At 41.3% G+C, this 15,912-nt stretch overlaps 1 protein-coding gene across 5 annotated transcripts in view; it reads right to left on the bottom strand.

Moving 5' to 3' along the window:
* Window positions 1-15,912, bottom strand: part of LOC128298966 (polypyrimidine tract-binding protein 2) — a 212,359-nt gene that overhangs the window by 143,755 nt on the left and 52,692 nt on the right. For all 5 annotated transcript variants that reach the window (XM_053034786.1, XM_053034788.1, XM_053034790.1 and 2 more), the window contains exon 2: window positions 9,611-9,706. In XM_053034786.1, coding sequence (XP_052890746.1) covers window positions 9,611-9,697 — 87 coding nt within the window. In that variant the 5' untranslated portion in view covers window positions 9,698-9,706. The remainder of the gene's footprint in view (window positions 1-9,610; window positions 9,707-15,912) is intronic.

Below are 15,912 nucleotides of genomic sequence, written 5' to 3'. Positions count from 1 at the left end.
TGGTGACGTTGATGGTCATGATGGCAAACAAGGGTCAGGCGAACGGAAGCGGAGACCAGAGCGGCAGAACAAGAGTTGATAAATCCGGATACACGAATATGCCCGAGAGCGTTAGGAAATATCATGAAAAATTTATAACATATTTAGGTAGTTTTATAGCTCCGTTGTTGCTGGGCCACCGCATCTCCCCCTCAAGCCAGCAGGAAACGTAAAGCGGGGAAACCCTGGCAGACCTAGAGCTGGAAAAACTGGAGGACAAAAAACCGGTATTCTTCCATTTCCAAAAGGAATGTTTCACGGAAAAGTGGTAAAACCTGAACAATGCTTCTTCGGGCTGTCTAGTGGAAACGGGAAACTGGCGTGTGTATACACACAACTCGGTCTTGCTGCCCGCAACCACTGACCCCAACAATGGAACACAAGGATTGTATATGTACTACATACAAATAAGAAAAAGGAACGCGAGAGAGAGTTAGAGGGAGAAAGAGAGAGAGAAAAGTCCCCAAGAAACACAGGGTTTTCCCATGCCCGAAGCTTTTAAGTCATAAACATTATATTAAGGTGAAAAAATGATACAACACGGAAGAGGTCCGTCTTGGCACACGGTGACATTCCATTCACAGGTTTTGAGTATCCTTTTTCTTCGTTATGATCTGGTATCTGTTCACCTTGCTACACCAGAAGACCGGTCACCGATGCGATGATAAGAACACACAGACAACTTTGAAGGGAAATATAAAACGCAAAAATGGAACTGGGCTGGAAGGGCCACCACCAGAACACTAAATATGTTATGAAATCTTTCCGTACATATCGTTACTTCTTCGGTAGGTACCGTTTAGGCGCAATGCCTTATTGAACACACGCTGGTGTCGTACAGGGACGCACCAAGCATTGCTGGAAAACCCATCAAATTTGCAATACCGGACATGGTCGAAGCGTTTCCCGGAAAGGGGAAACAAAATGAAACATTACGTTCCAGCAAACAGGGACCATTCAGGCGGGCATGAAAAAATAATTTTGCAAACCTTTCGAAATCTTTCCGTTCCATTTAGAGCTTAGAGTTCATGAACAGCATCAATTATAAGGATAAAAACAGTAACAGAATTTTCCGATGCTAGTGCAAACACAACCATACTCTTCTCATGTTTCCTTCAACGAACTGTATCAATTAGAACAATTCGTTCAATTGAATTGAATCAAAGCACTGACGTCATTGGGTAACATATGACAGGGGAATGCAATATTTTAGGCGCATCGTGCCAAGAATTGAGGTTTTTTTATGAAGAAAAAGAGATCCATTCCTCTATTACTGCTGTGTGTAAATGTTTGACAAACGCAGATGGCCAAACATTCCAAGAAAATATCCTCTTTTCCTTCATGTCCTTTGCAGCCTCAAGAAGTTCTGATCTGTTCTGGACAATCCGACTGGAACTTAGTACAGATTTGGTACAGGCATGAATAGTGTGAAAAAATGAAAATCCTAAAACCAAACACTTCATCACAGTATAGCTTTTTATAATATTAGGATAAAGGCGTTCATATGCACGGATGCCCTTATAAAGATATGAAATGTAATTTAATGAACTTATACTCATCACATGCATCTACCCAAACCTATTTGAATGATTAATTAAAACATTAAAGTTACTCAGAAAAACTCTCACGACATTAAACAAAATACACGGTAATTACTATCACAGATATGTGTACTGCTGATACACTAGATGTCCTTAAATGTCTCAACAATTTCAACTACAAACAATAGTGGAATCCTCCAATCGGTTAGCGTCTTATTTCACTAATTCGAAAAGGTCTCGTTACACACTAGTGCAACCACAATCAGTTACGGTAGCTACATATAAGCAGCTAGTTCCGTTCATGCAAACCAATCATGGGGAACCAACCCAGCAACAAGGCCAACAATTTTAAATTACACACACCGACCGACTCTCGTGTCATTTGGTGTCGTGATCGGAAAGTGAGGAAAGACGTCATGTAACAGTATCAGAGTGCTCATTTTTTGTCTTCCAGGCAGATGCTTTTACTGCATGACTTCTCATTTGTTTGTTCGATTCTTTTGTACGTAGAATCTGCCTTTGTTACCCCTTCTTTTTACGAACACTCGCTTCTTATTTCCGTTACACCAGCTGGTTTCCCAACGTAACGCAAGGGAAGCGGTTGGGATCGGTGGAGGTATCCATCAAGCGAGCGAGGTAAGCTGATCCATTCATATGGATGAAAGAATTTTCTTCTTTACTATGCGTCACTGTATAAGCTCAAACTTCAAACGAGCAATATTGCCCAGAACTCTTCGCAAATGGCAATGTGAGAAGCCACCACCTTTCGTCCGGTGCATCCGTACCCCGCTATTGGAGAGTTGGAGGAACAAACGCAGCACCATTTCCCATATGTAGTTTCGCATGACTCTACGATAGCAGTGCACGTTAATTACTGCAAAGAAGGATGGGATTTTTCTTCAGCATTGCTCAACTACCCTTTTACTCCTTTCGCTACTGCCAGCGGTTGGTCGGTGGATAAATGATAACCAACCAGCGTTCCGGACACGTGTGCAATCATTCGGCAAAGGCAAAACGAGCAAAAGAAAAACGACTGCAAAAAAAAACAGCAACTACTAACAAAAAAAAAAAACCAAACATTTTCACCCAGTCGCAGTATATCTTTACCTTCCTGGGGCACTTTGCACGATAATTAGTTTGTAGTTTACGCATGAAAGGATCGGATAAATCTTTCGCCAGCAGGTCGCCACGAAAGTCGAACATCAGCTAGCCCAGAAATCGGGCTAGTACAACAACGCCTTCCTTGGCACCGGAAATTGGAAGAGACTACCGGACCGGGGTGTGGATATGGCACACGAATATACGCCATTTTGCTTCAAAGGCTGTTCGCGACCAGCGTCGAATGTGTGTGAAGGGTGTGTAATGAGGAGCTTTTCTCGACCTGATTCTTGTTTTTTTTCCCCTCTTTTTGCTTCACTCTGTTACTGCCCGGAACACCCGGAGATTTGAAGCGTTTCTGACACGTAAAACCATCTTTTTCCTAGTACGACTGATGATTCACCCCTTTGTAAGACCTTGCCGCTCTCGTGCAGCATGCATACGCGAACGTGAACTATTTCGCTTTTTTTTCATTTTACTTCATGCAATTATCTCCCGTTTGATACCTGGTTTCAGGATGGGGCGAAAACTGCAGCTTCAAGTGCAAGGTTCAGTGAGCTTCTTTTTTTTTTGTTGCTGCGAGCTGCAGTCGTAGATTGCATGTATTCACGGTTGAGTTCTTGCTAGCCACGAAACGTACACATGGGTACATCGTTTGAAGATGTGCATCTGTTGCAGAAATTTGGGAAGCGAACGATACCTTTTGACAGTGCGAAAGATTTATTTATTTATTAAAAAGTTAAATATACGTGAATCTAGATCAGCAAAGAATTGGGAAAACATCGAATGATACCACTATTCCCCAATTTAATCACTTTCTAGTCGTTAACTTTATTCAAAAATACATGTACTAAAATATATTTACCCGAAAATATCGTTTTTGTTTGTTTGTTTGTTTGTTTAGTTATATCAGTTTTTGAACGGAGAAACAGTTTCAAACTTTCGAACAAAAACGTTACCTTGTAGCTGATAATCCTGCTATATGACAGCTCAAACAAACTAAATTTCATTTTACCCATTTTCCAATAACTTTGCTCTCTCGCAAAAAATACCTTTTTCTTTCAAGTCGAGATACACGCACGTGTATTATTGTTTTACGATTAATAAAATCGTCCCCATTTTACGACCCTAGCGTCTACGGATCAATCGAGATCACAGCGCGCCAACCGAAATGTTGTTGAAAGCCGTCCCTATCCATCTGCCATCAGCTGCTATGCTGCCGGGAATCGAAAATTACCGTGAAAAACGGTGAAAGCGCATAAAAAACCCGATCGGTGCATGTTTCAGCAATTGGATTTGTGAACGGGGCCATTCAGCCCGTTCACTAGCCGTAAAAGTTAAACATACAAAAACCTTCTCGGCGATGACTTTAGAGAAACCGTGTATTCCCGGTGTGTCTGTGTACGAATCTTCACCCAACTTCACGCGATAAGGCGCCAACGACAACAAACATCACGATAATGCCACAAATGATGGTTTTATTTTATTCCTCGAAAGGATCAATTTCTTTCCCGTGTGCATAGCCCCTTGGTCCTTGCGTACTTGTCTGTTCGTGCTGTGGTTTCTGTGGCGTTTGCCGTGCAGGCTTCATTTCGTTTGTAGCTGCTGTCACCTGCAATAATCTGCCAAACGATTGGTTACCGGCAAATGTAGCGCAGGAAACAAATACTGCCAAGAAAACATGATGCCGCCACCCTACCGCGATCCTTTTGCCGATTTTCCACCGATTGTAGATATTCACGGATTGAACCATAATCCGACTCCCACCTAGCGTTCTTGCGCCACTACAAAATAGGGCGATGGAAATCTTCGTACACACTGGCAGAAAGCCCGAGAAGCAGCTTGAGAGATGGTTTCGACCTAACCACTCGAGCTAGATGGTTCCACGGATGACGTGCTTCTGATTTCTAACGAATGAACGACAAAGTCGGTTGGCTCACGGCTCTGATGTCAATCCAATTCATATTTAATTGATTGGAAGTAATTTCTGATGTATGGATTGATTCGATTAGCTCTCAGCTCTTTACTGTATTTCTCTTCAGGTGAAGAGTTTTTTTTTCTTTCACGATCCTTTTCAGTTGTGTTTTCGTAAGTGAATGATTTTATACTTGAACTAAGTGCTAAAACAGCACCATAAAACACCTGAACTTATTTTTTTATTCAATAGAATAATTCTTAGTCAAAAATATATATGAATTCGTAAAAGATCAATGAAAAAACTGTATTAAATAAATATTGATTGATTACCTTGCTGGGATTTTTTAAACAAACATCATATTATGAAGCTAATTTCGCACAATTATCAGAATTAAAGGATTCAGTCATTGAATATCACATCATATTTAATTCATTTAAAGAATCATAACTAGCATTAGGTGAAATTGATGCAGATTCATATATCAGAATAAGTCATCAATCAAAGGCCCAACCTCTTTTATGGTGAATATTTTAACGGTAACATCATATATCTACATCTGCTTGTTTATTGCAATTAAACGTTGTCACGAAAAGCTAATATTGTTTTGTGCTATTGCAACATCATCTGAATTCACTCATAATTAATTATTATTTCATTATTGGAGATTCAGGAAAATTAAGATATTTCTCATTTCGGTAGATCATTGGAGTTTAATGAGTCTTCAGAGACTCTAGATTTCAGTGGGTATTGACTAAAGGTGCATAATAAACACTTTTCTCAAAAGATTCATATTACATAACACTTCATATCATTATGTATGAAAAAATCAAACATACCAAAACACAGTCGATTAAAATTCAAGCTAATCGACTTTAAATCATATAGGCCACATACAATTTTAAAATTGACAAACAATTTATAAACCTTAGATAAGACTTAGAAGATAAGACTTTCAAAAAGGACATTTAGGAGGACATATCACAAAATCTTGACATTTTATAAAAATTTCACGCAACAACGCCCCATACACGCACGCAACGAGGCAAAAGTGATCTAGTGCTCTTCGGGTCAAACCATGGCAAACGTACGCTGTTTGAAAATCAATTAAATTTTATACGCCGGCTTGCAGCTAAAGTACGCGGTGAAATGAATAACCGTGTCGCGGACATTGTCACCTGTGATGCACGGGGTACAGACAACCGACCATCATCACTTCTGAGCTGGGTCACTGTTTGCACGGCCACACTCCTCACGGCACTCCCTTATCATCTCCTGAAAAACCCACCACACAGGCACGATTTTGCTACCCATCTGCCCGACCCGACCGGCCCCGAGGCCAAAAAGGTGTAGTACGTTCGAGCGTTGATTCAATTTTACGCCATTTTGAACTCATTTTCTTTTGTCACACCGAAAGATGAAAGGAATGTGGCACCAGCACCGTGTGATAAGTAAACCCTTGGTGAGAACGCAACCTACTCATTCTGGCAGATTTTTTTTGTTGTTGTTGTTGAGGATGCTTTCAGTTGCGACAGAATTTGGAGACTCGCTGACTCGCTTTTGATTCGCTCTAACTCGTCCGACCTTAACGGACGACCTGCCGAGGACAATAAAGCAACGCACAATTATTCGCTTTCTTCTGCTTGTGCACCATTCACACCACCGGACATGGAAACCATGAAGGTTCCCCCGGTAAACCCTGGTGAAATATCCATCCCTCATACTGCTTCTGCTTATCACACAGTCGTCTCACGTAATCTGACCACGTGCGTGTGTATGTCGTCGACGGGCATGCCCAGCGCCAGGTCAGAGGACATTTGTTGCGCACGCTTTCGCTACCGAGCCACATTTTGACAAAGCGCTTTCGGTGGGATTTATATCACCGGCGGAAAAATGTGAACAATGCTCCGAAAGCACAACTCACCGGTATGCGTTCGGTTGCGTTCGCCCTTACCCACCCCTGCGGAGATGCCTAAATCGTCGGTGCCACGCACGAGCTAGACTGTGTCGCTCTCTGAAGTGCCATAACCTTTAACAAATAGATACAAAATGAGTTTTCTTCCCATCACTCACACTCCACTACCCTTCGTATCTTCGTAACCGTTTTGTCAGCAGGATACAACATCCAGTCACGATTCCTTCCCATTGCAACGCTGAAGCCGCACCGATGAGATAAAGGAGACAAAAAAAATAGCCGGAATCTATAAGCACCACCGACAAAGGACGCACTGAAGGGCTCGAGATCATTCACATAAATATTTCAACGATATAGGGCCCAAATTTATGAACTTTCGCTGCCGGTGCGCCGGGCGTACCTGGTGCTGCTGGGCGAGACGTGATAGCTGCACCCGGCATAATTTTCACCGGTTGACTCGCTCTCTATCAGAACTTTGAAGATTTGTAGTGTATGGCTTAAAATACGCCTACAGGACAACCATCCACGGGCACCACGGAATTATGACACGGATGAATGCTAACGAAAAAATGCCCCATTGAGTCCATGCTCGTAACTGCTCGACGAAGCATACGACGCTCCTGCTGGCAAGGTGTTATCGGTGCTTGAGCAACTTAAGCAGCGGACATCCAGTTGTGTCTATTTCTGCCTCGCTTCTTTTATGGGACTTTGGCAATCCCATCGAAATGGAGACGCACGGTTGCTTGATGTGCTTCAAATGAGTAAACTAATTTCTGTGTTAGTATTAAAATACGATCGCTAAACATTGACACGTAATTTCTTCCGAAAACTATTAATTGTTCTATTGAAGTCTAAAAAGGAATAAAAAACTTTGAACAATGAAATACTAAGATCTATTTATATTAGGTTTCAATATATATATAAGATCAGCAGGAGAGCACTTTTTTCTGCTGGTGATAGTTTGTTTGCCACGGGAGAGCAAGCAAAAGGAAATTACTCAAATATAAGACATTATGTAAGAAAGTAGTAAGTGAAGTAATAGAGTTTTTTAAATATAATTTGTATGGGGTCTGGTGGGGGGACCCGGTCTTCACACGAACGGACCGGACCAAAATCCCTTCCGGACCAATCCTCCATAGCCTAAAGACTTGACTATTTGGCCTCACGTGGTAAAATAAGTCGAGATACGGCCAAGGCCGTTCCAATGAAAAAAATATTTATATATATATAAATTTTCGTATATATCGAAACATGTACGGAAATTTAAACAAATATCTTCGATTTTCTTTCATGAAATGGCAAAATGACAAAATAATGAAAATCAAGCAACAAATAATGACAAAAAACGTGCTATTAAACATTGAACTTCAACTTGTAATAAACGCTTTCTAGAAAGCTTATCAAAACCCAAAATACATTTGCATCGAAGCAGAAATTTCATCCGACTACAGGGTCATTCACCACCCGAACAGTGTACATGTTTGTGAACAGATGAACATTGCCTGCATGCTAGGCCCCATACACTGCACACGATCACCAGATCCTAATCCACCAGCGGCAGCAAAATCAATCATCCACGATACGATCCTCCGTCAGCTAGCCAACCAAGAGACAAGGTTCATCGATGGAAACCTTAGCCCACAGTACCATCATCCCTTTATCGGCGCCACAGTATGGATGGAAAAAGTTTTAGCGAAAATTGATGCTATCGAGCACAGCGGCAAACTTGCTTCCCATGCTTCTTCCTTCGCCACCACACCACATCTAAATGCCTCCGCCATATCACCCCCAGCGAGGGCGCGAAATTGTTTACTAAATTGAATATGTAAATCGTTCAATCTCTACAACCGCACCGTGTCCCAGAAACCACACACCGCCAGGTGTGGGTATAAGTTAGTTTATTTTATTTTTGTTCTAGCTCAATCATTTTTGTTGATGCTCGCGTGTATCGAGAGGCCTCACTAGAGGCCACAATGTGAGTTAAAATTGAATTTTTCCAATCCACCCAAACATTCGATTTTTTTTTTATCGCGAACAAAAAAAACAAAAAAGGAATGATACCCGTCGCATCTCGCGCGAATGCAATCGAATCAACACGGCTGTATCTACTTTGCATGGAAATAGATCGCCTGAAAAGAATGTGCCCCCAAATCAACACAATGTATCGGCGATGTGGGAACGGACGATGTTTTATCCCGCGGGTGAGGCATTATGGCGTTATGACACCGTACCGGTGGATGGTAAATACGGGTTTCCTTAGCCGTAATGGAGGATTAATTGGACGAAAATAGTTTCCTAATGTTTGTGTCGGTTTTTGCACTCGGTTGGGATGGTTCCCACTGATGATGTAATGAAAAGGATACTCCAACAACGTGCTACATTTGCCGCCTCCTACAGCGAAGCGCCAACCTAATTGATCACCCATCAGTGATTAGGTCCTGGCGCTGTCTTTCTGCAATGGATGGGCGCGTATTGCCCGCTACATTGCTGCTGTTTGACCCTCCGGGGAGCGAGTATTATGTTCGGAAAACAGGGATTTACTTCATCGCAGAAGGAAACTAATTATTACTCCGCATGTTCGCTAGGAAAACATCTCCGTATCCCGAAAGGCGCACTGTTGCGCTTGGTACGGCCAACCGGAACAGGGGATAACGTTCTCATCCTCGCTGGGTAAGCATGAAATCCTTGACGATGCAAGCAACTGACTGACCCATGATACTGGAGCCCGTGCTGTTTCAACCACCAGCCACCGTATCTCGCGTATGCTTCGGTTCCAGTCGTACAGCGTCCATCATGTTGTGGCGCTGTACACCCTAAGTGAATACCATGTTCGATAAGATCTACTACTAGAAAAGGCACAAGTGGCCCGGAATAGCCTACCGCTACGTTCCTTTAACATTTTACCGTACGCCACCCGCCCACCGGTAGCATTCTACCCATACTGTGCTCCATCCACAAAACCACAAAAGCTTCTAAAATGCAACGCTACGAAACCGAAACCTGTTACCTTTTAGCCGTTGCCGGAGCATAAACTCACTAAAAGCCAACATGGATGGTGGGCGCGAAAAGGGAAAATATTTCTTTAATCAAGAAGGATCTTACCTTAACTCCGATGTGCACCGGAGGGAAATCTGCGTGCAGTGCTGGTGGAAGTAGTGGCAATGGTAATGGAAGGGGGCAGGACATCATGGCCTCTACCTGAAATAAAGCAGAATAAAATCGGTTTTATTTTCTTATTCACGTTGGCGCATCGGCAACACGAACGGAACAGCAACAGTATTTCATAACAATTAAGCAAATTCTTCCAATTTCATACTGTTTGTTGGCGTGTAATAACAAAAGAGTTTTAACAATCGGGTTACAAAACACGGATCGGCTACGCTCATGCATGTGAAACTAATAATTTGAGAATATTCACAAGAAACCCTCACACACACACACACACACACGCTTAATTTGATATTGGATGAACCTGACCAGCATGAGCATGAATTTCGACGACCTGTTTTGCACATTAATGGGAGGATCTTGAGAAATATGGAAAGATCCGCTCGCTGCAACATCCCAGTCATCCTCGAACATGCAACGCACACCGCGCATTACTGACGTCAATACCGTTTCATAGAAATTGTCGAATTTAATGAACGCCGTGTAGATAACTCACCGCAGCTGCACTGTTGAAGTTAATTAATTGAAAGCAACTGCCGAAAGGTACACCGTTGCACAGCAACACAGCACAGAACAGCACACAATTCGGACGTTACGTTCTCCAAAAGCACCAACAACGGTGCGGTAGAATTTACGTTTCGCACACAATGCGTCCTCCATTAATGCGTTCGATTTTTGTCAAGTGCACGCTACAGCCACGATCCAGCAGCTTTAGGGCAAGTCAGCATAAGTTCTAAATTATCCTTCACTGCCTGCTATTCATTATCGCGTTGTAGACACGTTTGGACATGTGAGCTGCGCTCTCATTGTTATTACGCTGAGGCTAGGACAGTCTTTGATCTTTCCAGTCGCTAATTGACGTGAGTGTGCTACTTCACGCTAAATGTGCATCCTTTGTAAAGGTCGAGCAATGTTCAAACAGTGAAAGAGCCTTGAAAATAGATTAAATAGCGATAGTGCACTTGGTCAATAAAAGTGAACAATAATTAAGTACACTTTACTGTTCCGAATCAGACGATAATCATTTGAAGTAGCCTTTTTTCTAACGATGGGAAACATTTTAATCATCGATACCTTTTATCTACGTCTACTCTTGTTTCGACACTTTGGATCATGTTTGATTAAAATATTGAATTCCATTAAAACTTTTAGCTTTTCATTTTATTGTGGAAAATTATTTCATTATTATTATTTTATTACATTATTATTTCGACCATTTCAAATAAAATAAAAACAAAATTGCAGTCAAGCGATAGAACACGTAACGAAACATCTGCAACATCAACATGAGGAAGCTGATAACAATATAGCTAACAGCTGTCTAGCATGAATATTATACAAGATAAATAGGTTAAAATTTGTAATGCTTCAAAAATATAAAAACTTTATAAATGTCAAGTTATAGAAGACAAGTTCATCGGTTCATCTGCTATCAAATTTTCTGCCAGATTTAATTGCAAATTTGTGTGCATGTACATCAAACACCTCTCACCTTCCATCGTTCTTTTCTAGCTCTTCAGCATGATGTATATTTGGTCTAAAACTCTCTTCATCATGAATTTCTAGTTTAAATATTATTAATCTACCCTTAGTCAAATAGTCTAGCATAATACAATCAATATGTTAAATATTTAAATCTAATGATGTCACTAATTCACGTATATCATAAATGAATTTATAAAAATCTCATATTAAAAGAAATATTTATCATTACGCATATTAACAAAAATACATATCTAATAGATTACTAAACTCTCGCTGAGTTAATTAATCCGTTGCCACGCCAAACCAGAAAATACTGCACAAAAATATTCAGTGGAAATGAGTATTTATTAACATCGTTTAAAAAAGGACTGACGACAAATCAGACAGAAGTAGTTATTGTAAGGCATTTTGAAGCCCATTTAACTTGTTTGCCTTGCTCTGCCCTGAGGTCGTCGGATAAGAATTGCTATAATCGTAACCATTATCCAGCTTTGATGGTGGGTGCGTAAAAAAGAACCATAATTAAAGCTTTTCTTTATATCTACTTTCTGTACTTCTATTTGATGAAAGAAAAAATTATCAACAAATATATGGATGAACTGTGTCTATACCGATGCTATAAGTGAGGTATAAGATGTAATCGTACTCGGTACTCCTGAACACATCCTGAATCGGCACTGCACCATTCCGTAATGGAAAAATAATCTAGGATTAACCACGGCAAACAATCGGAACAGCCCAATGATCTACAGAATAAATGAAATACAGCACAAACAAATTAAAAACGATTCCAACCCACCAGCAGCACACCACCCGGATATGGTTCGTATTAATTCCAATCACTTATAACCATCGCCTGTACACAGCAAGCATAAACTCTCATCTGTTGCCGCCCAGGATAAAGTCGTTCTCTCGCTGCACATTAACGGCGAAGCGCAAGAGGGATCAGCAAAAATATCTCAATAATGGACAACGGAACGAATGTATTCTTCCCAGTGGCACGAAATGGACACATAAAAAAAAAACACCCCAACCAATCCACCATCCCGTAAGCGACCGCTAAAACCCGCTAATGAAAATATGCTGACAAAGTAACCAGGCAGGCTCCAGAAGCAGATAGCAGGCCTACAGCAGGCATGTAATAAAAAAAAACAACATCAAAAATGTTCGACTAAATAAAACTGCACCGAGCGGTTGAGGCTTGGGCTTAACTATTTTGTGTGACAGTGTGGGCCTGGTGCACAACAAAATTGCACCCACACCAGCACCAATAGCTGCGATGCTTGGCGAGCGATTGGCCGCCAAAAGCCTAGCGAGAGTCATAAAAATGGAAAGTTAATTTTGTGAAATTATGTCGTAACAATTACGATAAGGAATTTTGAATTTCTCCCCTCGTTCCGGAATTTTCGAGCGAACCGATCTTTGGCCATCCTCGTGTCGATAGCCGTTCTTCGTAGGGAAGGAGTTCCAAATATGAAGTGGCGAGAAGGAGTTATATTGCAGTTTTGAAACTGCATTGCAGCGTGATGTCTCATTCCGCTTCGTAGTGGCCGTGGGCATTTTTTTCAGCTGATTTTTAACATTGGGGTTTGTGAAATGGTTCCATGTGCAGCATTCATCAACCGACTGCTGATGTGCTTCTACTGAGGTACAGAGACTCCCAGAAACCTTGGCCCATACAAACGGGTTTTGAGAAAGAGAGATAAAGAATGAAACAACATTGTTTAATCATATCAAAACCAGTCTTCCTTGATCTTCTGGGCCATTACTCATAGCTGCATTATGAATGTATGCAAGGAATTTCCGAAAATGTATTTAAGATTATTTTTCTTTAGCAAAAACTTGGATATTGCACCTTTAACACATACAACAGCTTATTCAGGATTGGCTAATCGGTTACTTCACAGCCCCAATGTTTTGCTAACAGACTGTGACAGCATTAACAGCAACAAAGGATGTATTTTTTCCAGCGTTACGATACAGAACACACCTACACAAAGGATAGGTACCCTGTTGCGTTCCTAGAGCGAAAGTATGTCCACTTTTTCACGGCGATCAGCCCACCAATCTACCGAAAGCACATCCCCTCCATTCGATCGATCCACGACCAACCGAACGTGCTACGCATATCGTGGTCTGACGTCCTTCTTCAAAGGAAATACCGCCCCAATTGCAACGACTTCGCTACCGATCTAATCCACAATAGTAACAAACCAACAGGTCCAGCCAGACGACGGCAAGGCGCGAGAGAGGCAAAAAAAAAAGCAAACGACGGGAAATATATACACCGGACAAAACGTATTGAAATCGAAACTAGAACTGACATCCCGGACGTATGTAGCGCATTGTGTGCCGTGCCTTCGTTCCCTCCTCCTCAAACATCCGGAACATCCTGCGGGACAGTAAAGCGCTATATGCTGTGCGGTCATACATTACACGGCACGGACACACACGCAACCTGTATAGCAAGAAAAGTTGCGAGTCGACATCCGCAAAACGGAAAAGTAAAACACACGCAAATGCTCTGTTTGACAGTGAATCCCCAGCGGATATCGACATACTATCGGGGTGGTTTTTGCGTCTCGTCGTTGTTACCTGTTACTGTATTATGGCGATGGCTTTGTTAAAAAAATAACACACCAAGTTTGCTCGTTTGCTTGAATGTATCCCACACGAAAAATTTCTTCTTGCTAATAATATTTTAATATGGTTTATTAACTACAAACAGTTATACCAAATATTTCATGGTTTACTTGTCGGTAAAGTTGACCATTTTCATTATTGCTTTAAAATTCTATTTCAAAATATGACTTAACTGATTTCATAATCCAAAGGCACTTTATTAACTCAGCTGTCAAATATTATCCAAATCAAATTAGTATTAAACACGTGCGTGCTGTCATGAATAGAGAGAAACAGTAATTAATGTGCAGTTCGTCATTTTTTTTAAATATGTCTATCATATAAAATAAAAAAAATCAATAATCAAGAAATTGTGACGATAAATTTTCTCTATCTATGATTATCATAAGGTACAAGTAAATTTACCATGCATAGGAGGGAAATAACTTCAACTATTCAATTTGTCTCTTCAAGAAGCAGAACCGACAATCCTAAAAATACAAGACAAATGTGTCGGACAACATGTCCACCAGGTAGCACACTATCACGTTAGTTAAATGGTACTACAGAATGGATAATCGCGTGGACACTAGTGCTGAACAGAATTTGAAGGTGGAAAAGAGGAGAGCGGTCCATTGACCCAGCGCAAATTTGTGTTTCAACACTGCCAACACAGCTAGCGCACACATGCAAACCCAACCCTAAAACCAACATCTATTTGCAGTAATCATATGCTTGTTTGCGTCTGTTTCACCAACGTTGCACCCATCCCGGATTCCCCCATGTATGGTTCTGGACCGTTGAACAGTGCGTTTTTGTATGTTCCTCTATGGAATGTAAACTGTCCGGTGCTTGATTCGACTATGAATGTTCTGTAAGAATGTCGAACAGATATTACCTTGAGGATGAACGAAACATTCTGCCGGAGCATGAATTTTGCAACGAATTCGCGATGCCAATTCTTTCCTCGACGGGGCATGGAAATAACATGAAACAAAAATAAAAAAAAGCTAACGCTAAAAATGCCAGCGAACGTTCCGCGAAAGAGTAAAGCATGATCGGGAACGATCGACAACGCCACCCCTTCCAGCGAATGTGGGGTAGTGCAGCATAGCTATGACGCAACGGAAACGGTACCAATACAACGAAGTACAACACACATCCCTCTCGCTGGAGATGAACGAACCGGCCGGCTTCGGGACGCAACACACGCACACACTTGCACAATCGGCACGATCGCGAACCTTGCTGGTGAGCCAAACCCCAAGGCGACGGCATGACGCGCACTTAACCTTGAAAATGGCCACTCTGTGTCTCTCCATGCGAAGATCCACCATGCTGGCGATGTAACAGCAAGAGCAGCAGCAACAACAAAAAAAAAACCGGTCGCAGACAGGAATGATCGCCGAACCATGCAACACACAACCACTCATACCTGCAGCAGTACAACCGCGGTACCATCGTCATGCTTCGCGAACGTTAGCTCGGCATGTACGGGTGATCATCATCAGCCCCACCATCATACGATCATGATTGCCCGGTTTAAATTTTTCTTTGCTCTCGCATCGCATGATTTCACTCGCAAATACAGCCACACACACATACAGGTGAATTGAAGCCGGAAAGCCAACGCCAACATATTTAAGCGATCACTTACATCTTTGATGATAGCGAGCCCCTTTCAAGGTTGCATATGAAGAAACTATTTGCAGTTTAGGTGCAAAACCGTGCAATTTAATTTTAAGCACAGAATTTAAACCAAAAAAAAACAATAATATTAACTGGTTCTAGACGAAAATGTTTAATTATTACTTTATATGTCATAAACCCATTTAATCTGTTCAAAAAGTTCATCATGTTTTATGGATTATGGTTAATCCATTAACCAAAATGCACAACTTAACACGTTTAACACGATTTTCTCCTTTGCAACAAAACAAAAAACAAAAACTACAGTGCGTAACGAAACTGTATGCTAACTACTTTTATGCAAAAAAAATAAAAAACAATATGAAAACCCTATAATAAAAAAATGTTATTGTACAACAACATTCCAAGAAAGAAGTACACTTAAGTGAATAGTTTGGAAGCTATTCTACATTTTTTACTGCACTTTATTTGGCTATTAT

The sequence above is a fragment of the Anopheles moucheti genome, chromosome 2 (genome assembly GCF_943734755.1).
Source record: "Anopheles moucheti chromosome 2, idAnoMoucSN_F20_07, whole genome shotgun sequence".
Classification (NCBI taxonomy): Eukaryota; Metazoa; Arthropoda; class Insecta; order Diptera; family Culicidae; genus Anopheles; species Anopheles moucheti.
Note: the sequence above shows the minus strand (reverse complement) of the source record. Positions and strands in the feature narration are given on the sequence as shown.